Source organism: Sinocyclocheilus rhinocerous, unplaced genomic scaffold (genome assembly GCF_001515625.1).
Source record: "Sinocyclocheilus rhinocerous isolate Xijiao unplaced genomic scaffold, SAMN03320098_v1.1 scaffold30, whole genome shotgun sequence".
Classification (NCBI taxonomy): domain Eukaryota; kingdom Metazoa; phylum Chordata; class Actinopteri; order Cypriniformes; family Cyprinidae; genus Sinocyclocheilus; species Sinocyclocheilus rhinocerous.
The window spans coordinates 2,153,505-2,162,902 of record NW_015657838.1 but is presented as its reverse complement, the minus strand read 5'-3'; the positions used below and the strand labels follow the sequence as shown (position 1 = coordinate 2,162,902).

The 9,398-nt window shown below is 39.3% G+C and overlaps 1 protein-coding gene across 2 annotated transcripts in view; it reads left to right on the top strand.

The window, feature by feature from the left end:
• Positions 1-5,628, top strand: part of LOC107721603 (insulin receptor substrate 2-like) — a 15,454-nt gene extending 9,826 nt beyond the window's left edge. Inside the window, exon 2 of one of the 2 annotated variants that reach the window (XM_016529705.1) lies at positions 5,002-5,628. In XM_016529705.1, the coding sequence (XP_016385191.1) occupies positions 5,002-5,006 (5 nt within the window). In that variant the 3' untranslated portion in view covers positions 5,007-5,628. Of the gene's footprint in view, positions 1-3,511; positions 3,594-5,001 lie in introns of those variants that run through there. The other variant, XM_016529704.1, reaches the window with a different exon arrangement.
• The last annotated feature ends 3,770 nt before the right edge of the window (positions 5,629-9,398 follow it).

Below are 9,398 nucleotides of genomic sequence, written 5' to 3'. Positions count from 1 at the left end.
TTAAATTTTATATAAAAAAAAAAAAAACATATATATATATATATATATATATATATATATGAATAATTCAAAGAACCCGCTCATAAGAGTCATTTGTTAATCAATTGGACTAGTATTGTTATCGTTAACTAAAACTTAAAAATAGTTTTTGCTAATTGAAATAAATTTAAAATGAAATAACAAAAATATTAGGTGGAGAATTTTATTTTTTATTTTTTTAAATGTTGCATTGTCAACTAACTGAAAAAATACAGTACTAAAACTGAAAAAGTACTAACTGAAAAAGTATTAAAATTACTAATACTAAAAATGAAAAAAGCCAACAAAAAATGAATTTATTAAAAAATAATTCAAAAGTACATAAAATAACTAAAGCTGAAAATGAAATTAAACTGAAAATATAACAAAGTGAAATCTAAATATTAAGAAACACTGTAATAGTATATAAAAATGTTGTTAAAGAGCACTGTTCGACTATAACAGCATAACTCTGAAGATTACTGTACACACTGAATAAAGTCAAGTCGGATCCGAGTTTGAGAAAAAGACATATAAAATATATTCAGTTCCTCCCTCTGCTCATTCATCTCTCTGTGTCTCTGTTGAGTGTTTGTCCCATGACCTCATGGCTCTTTTTTTCCTCCTCGTTCATTGGCGCTGTTTTTTCTGCCTTTCCGGATCAGAATGGGAGATCCATGGAATTGCCAAGCTTCCTCTTGCTTAATTAGCTCTGTGAAATTCAAGCTGCCTCTCTGACCTCGGCACACACACACACTCTCTCACATGACTCCGGCTCTGTGGCATCAGTGTGAATGTGAGAATCAGCGAGAGGGGGAAAGAGATCTCTTGTCTATTTTGAGTCTATTTATACACATGACGAAAGCAGACCACCCGACACGGTACTCTGAGAGTCTGGATACGAGCAGCTGAGCTCAAGTTCACTCCAAGGTTTCCACTGCGCTGTTACGCTGATGTTTCTGTAGTCAATATTGCACCTTTGTTTTAGAGGTGGTGTCTCTGAAGCACTCAGTGGTGACAGTAAAGTTGGTCAGATCATTTAATGTCATTATCCAGTTATTGGTGACATGAAACTGGACACATATTTTACAGTCTCCACTGGGCCAAAATTTGAAAAAAAAAAACTCATCTAATAGTGTAAATTATAAAAGGAATCTTCTAACTTTATACCATTATAAAAATATTAAAAAAAAAAAAATAACAGTAGGGATCAAACTCTGCAGTTAATTTGTTGTTTACTTAATACAATCAATAGAACAATTAAGTAAACATCACATTTAATTTCTTGTGAAATTATAAAATTCTAAACTTATTGGACTACACTGATTTTGCTGTATGTTTTTGAATCACTAAAAAGAATCAGCTCAGAAGAGTCATTTGTTTGTGAATCTGACTACACTGGTTTCACTTTACATTTTTGATTCACTAAAAAGAATCAACTCATAAGAGGCATTTGTTTATGAATTACTACTTAATAGGACAACAGTGATGAATCTTTTCAGAGTAGAAGTTTGTATTCAGTGCATTGACCAATCAGAAGCCAGGGCTGGAACCAACAGTTTACACTTTTTTAGGGTTTTTCCAAATGCTGTTTGGAAAAACTACTTGACCCAAGCAGCAATTGTTACTGTTGTAGTAGATATAGTTTTTATCATTGGTTGGTATCATTGTTTTTTGTTTTTTTTAACCATCAGGGTGAGACAGCAGCGTAAACATGTTTTCTGCTGTTTTGCCCACAGCCGGTGAATTTGTAAGAACAACAGGAAAGCACCTACTCCCCCCGTCTCTCGCTTTTTCTCTGTCTTCACTAGTTGGCCATGGGCAAACAGATCTGTCAGCACTTAACTGGAAGAGTAATACATTGTAATACCACACAGAGGGAGGTATCAAAGAGCAGGAAAAGATGAGGCACTTTACGACCGTAAAAACGCTTGACCTCTTGCTGGCCCCTCCTCCCTGACTTTACCCAGCTCTCTGTGAGACAATGCAGCCCTACTGACGTTCATGGGAATTACTTCCATCCCTGTTGGAGTGGATGTTGTGATATCGGGCTCACATGCGGAAGTGTTCGGAATGTGTGCGGGCAGTCCAGATAATGGGAGCGATTATGGCGTGCTGTATAGCCGATGGCCGTGAATCAAGGGTTTGTTAAGTGTGTGTGAGAGCGAGTCTCGCTCTATGAAAACACCTCTTGTTCTAGGCAGATGAAAAGCAGGAGGAGGAGATCGGAGGAGGGCAGTGCTAGAGTATGGCCAGGCAAGACAGGCCCATGAGGGGTTTGTGTTTGCAGAGACTTCCGCCCAGTGTGAGGCCTACATGAAAATGAAACCTCACAAACAAGTACAACGGGTGAGAGGTCAGGATAGCGATCTAGTCTTGTAAACAGAACCCAGACAGCAGCAAGAGAGAAGCAAACTGTCAAATGCCACTTTAATATTTACATTTCAAACATGAAGTTGATGTGTGTCATTTTTTTTTTCTCTTATGAGACCATTCACACAGGATGGATTCTTGCATGCTTGCATTAATTGTATAAATTGTTTACATGGTAATGTGCACACACAAAACTATTTTATATGAACTATTGGCCACATTTTATAAATTAATTATCTCGTTAAAGTTAAATAGTGGTCATGTTGTAGTCATTTATTCCCTTGTTTAATTTAATGAAATGATGGCCATAATTTAACTAAAAAGAGTGAAAACATGTCCACAAATTAAGAATTCATTCGAACTACATATTATTTTTCCCTGCACGTCTTGTGCGGGACACTGTACTGATGGCTAACAGTAATAATATCAAACTGTGTAAATGTTAAAAAATACTGTGAAATGTGCTTTGGTAACCCTTAAAAATATATTTTCTAAAGTTTACAAGAACCTTCTTGTAGCCCACTGGGGGTCCCGATATTCCAGTTTGAACCCCCCTGCCCTATTCCAACTTAACATGCAGAAACACTCAGATTGGTTCTCTTAAAAAGTGTAAGCAGATTGCTGAAAATCTAAGGTTGAGTTGCGTGGTAGTGGATGTGTTGTATTTTAGTGCTCTTTCTGTCAGCTGCATAGTGCTAAATGTCAGTGAGTGTTTCCCTCGGCTGTCTCTGAGCACCTGCCACTTCTGTTGCTCGTAGCGAAAGAGTGCACATTCCTTACTTGGTAAAGGAGAGAGGGAGAGGGAGCGAGGGAACATGTAACCTTTTATCCCCCCTAGCCAGCTTCATTCCTCATGTATAAATCACATAAGAATGGTCATGGAAAAACACACACAACTCTGTGAAAAGGGAAGATTTTCCCGACAAGGCACAGAGGAATATGATAGTATTTCAGAAAAATGCTGAAACGTTAGTGAATGCCCATAAATGGCTGTTGTGTTATATGACAGCAGCGTTATCTTGTTGATCTCAGGGAACATTGTGTTTTCTTTCTCTGTCTGAATATTTATAGACATCGCATTAATGTGCTTCTTTCTCTCTCTCTCTCTTATTTCTTGCAGACTAAACAGAGCCAGTCTCCTCATTAAAGCTCCTTCACCTCTTCTCTCCGTCGAGAGGAGGAGAGGAGGCGCTCGTGTGGACAGATGGACCACGTTGCTGCTGCTGCTTCAGCTCTCCGCTGATCTTTAACCTCCCGGATCCATTCGAATGGCAGTCGTCACGGCAACACGGACACTTGACCCCAGTGCGAGGCATGACGATGACTCACAGACACAGAGGCGGGACTTCCTGTCCATCTGTTACTCACAACAATCTCTTCCCTCAATTTTTGTGTTACGGACCTTTTTCACTGGTTTTGTTACGAGCTCTGGACTTCGAGTGGCCAGTGTCCCTCAACCCCCCCCCCCAAAAAACAAAAACGAAGAGAAACATCCAGTCCGCACACGAACACATACACCTGTCACACAAGTCGCTTATTTATTTACCCCGTGTGGCGACGTGTGTGCATGTGTTCGCGCACAAGCGGTTGCAACACTGCACAGTGGCGGCATTTCAGAAATTTACTCAACAATTGGAAATCAGAAAAAGCAGTCACTTGGAAACCCTACCTCAGAACGAGCCAGGTTATGACTTACAAAAAGATATATATTGAGAAATTAATTTATTTTTTACAAGTGAATGTTTTCGTAAAAAAACACCAATCCAAAGCCTTACTGACTGTACTGTCAAACAGTGTTTCCTGGAGGACCTGCATTCACTCACAAGAGTATCAAAGACAACTGTTTGCCATGGTAACTGAATGTCTTGTACTGCAGCAGAGGAAGGTCTTGCACTGCAGTCAAAGATCTATGAATGCTATTTTGCATTCTACACAGATATTTAAATGATTTTAATATAATAATATTTATCTGAGCTGGTAAAGGACCAGATGGGTGGCCGCCTGCCTGTCATCCCGCACATATGCAAAGCAGGCTTCCAGAGCAGAGGAGTTATCAGTTTTGGAACGAAGCCACACGCGATTTACACACAACCCTTACGGTACGCTAGATGAATGATGTTGTGCGCCTCAGGTCAGAGAGAGGAGCACCTCACCAAGCCTAGGCACGCTAGCACACTTTAAATCACTGTCTTTACACCTTAACAACCCAGAAGCCTCTGCTGACTTGCCCTCTCTCACTGCTCTGAATACACAGGCTTCCCTTCACCTTACATCCGCACCCGTCGGCTCGCCGTTCGAGAGAGTGATAGATTCAGGGACGTCTCAGAAGGCCTGACACCATTAATGCTGCTCCCTACCGTCAATGGTCATGGAAAAACACACACCGCTCTGTGAAAAGGGAAGATTTTCCCGACAAGGCACAGAGGAATATGATAGTATTTCAGAAAAATGCTGAAACGTTAGTGAATGCCCATAAATGGCTGTTGTGTTATATGACAGCAGCGTTATCTTGTTGATCTCAGGGAACATTGTGTTTTCTTTCTCTGTCTGAATATTTATAGACATCGCATTAATGTGCTTCTTTCTCTCTCTCTCTCTTATTTCTTGCAGACTAAACAGAGCCAGTCTCTTCATTAAAGCTCCTTCATCTCCATCGAGAGGAGAAGAGGAGGTGCTCATGTGGACAGATGGACCACGTTGCTGCTGCTGCTGCTTCTTCAGCTCTTTGCTGATCCTTGACCTCCCGAATCCATTCGAATGACCGTCGTCACAGCAACACGGACACTTGACCCCAGCGCGAGGCATGACGATGACTCAAAGACACAAAGGCGGGACTTCCTGTCCATCTGTTACTCACTACAATCCCTTCCCTCAGTTTTTGTGTTATGGACCTTTTTCACTGGTTTTGTTACGAGTTCTGGACTTCGAGTGGCCAGTGTCCCTCAACCCCCCCCAAAACCTGTGAACCAAACACGAGGAGAGACATTCGATCCGCACACGCACGCATATACAAGTCGCATATTTATTTACCCCCGCGGAGGCGGCGGCGGCGTGCATGCGTGCGTGTGTTCGTAACACCGCACAGAGGTGGCATTTCAGAAATTTACTCAACAATTGGAAATCAGAAAAAGCAGTCACTTGGAAACCCTACCTCAGAACGAGCCAGGTTATGACTTACAAAAAGATATATATTGAGAAATTAATTTATTTTTTACAAGTGAATGTTTTCGTAAAAAAACACCAATCCAAAGCCTTACTGACTGTACTGTCAAACAGTGTTTCCTGGAGGACCTGCATTCACTCACAAGAGTATCAAAGACAACTGTTTGCCATGGTAACTGAATGTCTTGTACTGCAGCAGAGGAAGGTCTTGCACTGCAGTCAAAGATCTATGAATGCTATTTTGCATTCTACACAGATATTTAAATGATTTTAATATAATAATATTTATCTGAGCTGGTAAAGGACCAGATGGGTGGCCGCCTGCCTGTCATCCCGCACATATGCAAAGCAGGCTTCCAGAACAGAGGAGTTATCAGTTTTGGAACGAAGCCACACGCGATTTACACACAACCCTTACGGTACGCTAGATGAATGATGTTGTGCGCCTCAGGTCAGAGAGAGGAGCACCTCACCAAGCCTAGGCACGCTAGCACACTTTAAATCACTGTCTTTACACCTTAACAACCCAGAAGCCTCTGCTGACTTGCCCTCTCTCACTGCTCTGAATACACAGGCTTCCCTTCACCTTACATCCGCACCCGTCGGCTCGCCGTTCGAGAGAGTGATAGATTCAGGGACGTCTCAGAAGGCCTGACACCATTAATGCTGCTCCCTACCGTCAGACAGGGATAGACTCATCAGAACCAATGCTTTGTCTTGCACTTACAAGCTCCTTAGATTGTAACACAAGACACTTTTGAATGTAGAGTATTCTGGAGATCTCCGCAGGAGACCAAATGCACGGCCTAAACATCCACAAACAGACTGATACCGAGGCAGAGTCATTCAGATCGAAGCAATTAAGCGAAACAAAGTACAACACACACAACTTGACTTAAGTATATGAAAACGTTTGCCTAGAAAGCTGTACATAATGTATAAAGAGATTGCAACTGATGTTTTTGTTAAATATGATAACTTATGTCTTATGTATATATATATATATATATATATATATATATGGTACGTGTTTGAATTAATTTCCCCCAAATAACTAAAGCACTAATGAAGGTACTTGCCAAAGCCTGAACTTTGGCCTTGCGCTTTTCATTTCTAATTCTTCAGTATGTTTGTAAAAGTATGTACACTGTACTATAAATGCCACTTCAAGGGTATTTGATAATGCTATGATACAGAAGAAGAAAAAAAAAACTAAAATTCATTGAATGATACTTGATATTACAAAAATAGGTACAAATTCACAAACGGCATATGCAATATTTACATTTTTTAAAGATTAGTTTACAGAAATGAACCAAATGTACAAATACTGTTAACTTAAAATGAAAAACTTTGTTTTGCTGTTGAATACTAACAGTAATTTCAGCAGTGTTCTTATGCGAATGCTGTTTCTCATGGAAAGCTTGAATATTTCAATGCCTGAGCGAGTTTTTTTATTTTTTCCCTGTGTCTTCCATTGTATATACTTCATATTATTTGCATTGTGATGCTACTTAGAAATGATAATTTAAACTTAGTGTAATTAGCATTGCTTTAGAAACTGTATTGATTCTGAATAGCCACATGCAATAAAAAAAGTAACATTATTTCAAAAGCCCAGTGTCTTCTCATGTCTGTTTCATAGCTTAAATGACACTACTTGTGTGACTTCCTGAGAACAACCTGGCTCCGCCAGACAGCAGATGTCTTCATTCATCATCTGAGCAACAGACACTACACTGAATATATTCAATTTAAGTGATGTAACTTTCAAGGAGTCTGTGTGGTTAATTTAACGCAGACTAAACAAATAGTTCATGAAGACACTCATAATGGCTGCAGTCTGATCTACTGCCTGACCCAGAATACATAACAGACTAAAATGATTATGAAATTTCATGCCCAAAGATGAAAATGCCATATGATGAAGGATTATTAATTCTGAAGCCCCTGCTAATTAAAATGGTAATTAAGTCTTGGGGTAAGATGGAATTGCACAGCCTGGTCAGTGCCAACAGTGTGGGGGGTTTGGGCCAGACGACAAAGGATCAAAATAAACAGGTCTGGGATCCTTCCCTCTGGCCTGTCTCAGCAGATGCAGGGATTCCTGGTATCCTGCTGAGCTGAGACCGGCCAGCTTTCTGTGTCAAGACTCCCTGATATGTTCGGTCATTATGGCTTGACCAATTAGACAGATTTATGCATAATCGAGCCAGCTTTGAGCAGTCCTTTTGACTCATGTCTCATTTAAAGAATGCTGGCAGTTTCCCACAAATGTCAGCCTCAGAACGTCAGAATCAGTAAATGCACTGACTTCTGGGAACTGTCAGCCAAGCCTCAACTGGGCGAGTCGGACTTGCTTTTTCTGATATACTGTGTGTGTATATGATCGACACCAGGAAAGACCCAAGAGGCGTGAATGAGAGCAGGAAGAAAGTCCCTGAGAGAAACAGCTTTCCTCAATTTGCTGACAATCCCATCATCCATCACAGCCCTCATCAGCCACAAACAGCTTGTCTGGAACAACACGCTAATTGATCTTATTAAATAATAAAAGGTAATGGATGATTGAAATCCTCCTGTAGACGGGAGAATGGATGCTCAGGCTTGATGATGGAGAATGGGCAGTGTTTACTATAACTACTGCAGCACTGTCAATTTTTTTTTTTAGGTATATTACACAAAACATTTAGTTTAAGATTTACAAGTATACACACATTACAGAGTAATACACTGTAGTATTGCGGTAAATTACTATTTTCATTGTGCTCTTAAGTGAGAGACATTACAGCTGTTTTAAAAGTGAGGCTGGATGGAGATGCTGTGAGTAATTATAACACACGATTAAAATACATATATATTTTTTTATTTAATACAAGTAAAATATAATTGTATTGGGACAATTATAACAGTAAAACTATATGATTGCTTTAATATTTAATATATTTTTGAATAGTTTTCATTTTGATATGGTCCTTATTCTTGTACTTGTGTTTATAATGTTTAAAGTTTCATTGAGATCTACCATGCAATTATTTGATATAAGTTAAAGTTGTATTAAATTAAATTTAAAATTAAATCTTTTAATTGATACATTTTTGTGATAGTAACAGCATAAGTATCTGCCATTTATGTTTATCTTCAACTTAAATTCAACTTAAATAACTTTAAATTCAAAGACAGCAAAACCTCAGATGACAAAGAGAGAGAGAGAGAGAGAGAGAGAGTTGAAAATCTCTCCCAAATTGATACAGTCGCACTTTTTTTATTTTTTGCCCTGGAAGAGAAAAGCCCTGGACTACAAAGCTGTTTACAGCACCACAGAGGGCTTCTGACTGTCATGGGGTCAAATCTACAAAACTTAGAGTAACAGCACTGATCTAAGGTAATTTTTAGTTGCATATTATTCCCCTATGCAGGTTATATTGAAGTGTGCTGTTCTACTGAGAGGCGTAATTAGCTTCAATAATGAGAGTGAGAGAGAGTGCAAGCCATCTGAGGGTTAAACTAATCATGTTAACTGTATGAAACATGCTAAAGTGCAACATCTTAGATAGACATTATTCAGTAAGACAAAGTCCCTAAATGACCATATATACTACACTGTACCTTAGAGGGACTGGAGGAGCTAGATGAGCTAATGGTGCAGAAGAATTGTACATAATAGACCAATCATGGCCTACAAGAAGATGGGCTCTACAGAGAACGCAAAGCAATCCAAATATGCATGCATATAATATATGGAATAGGAATTTAATGGAATTTAAAAAATCCTGACCAGGACATGTCCAGGAAAAATGCATGGTTTAGTATAATTAATTTATAATTATATATATAACTAGTGT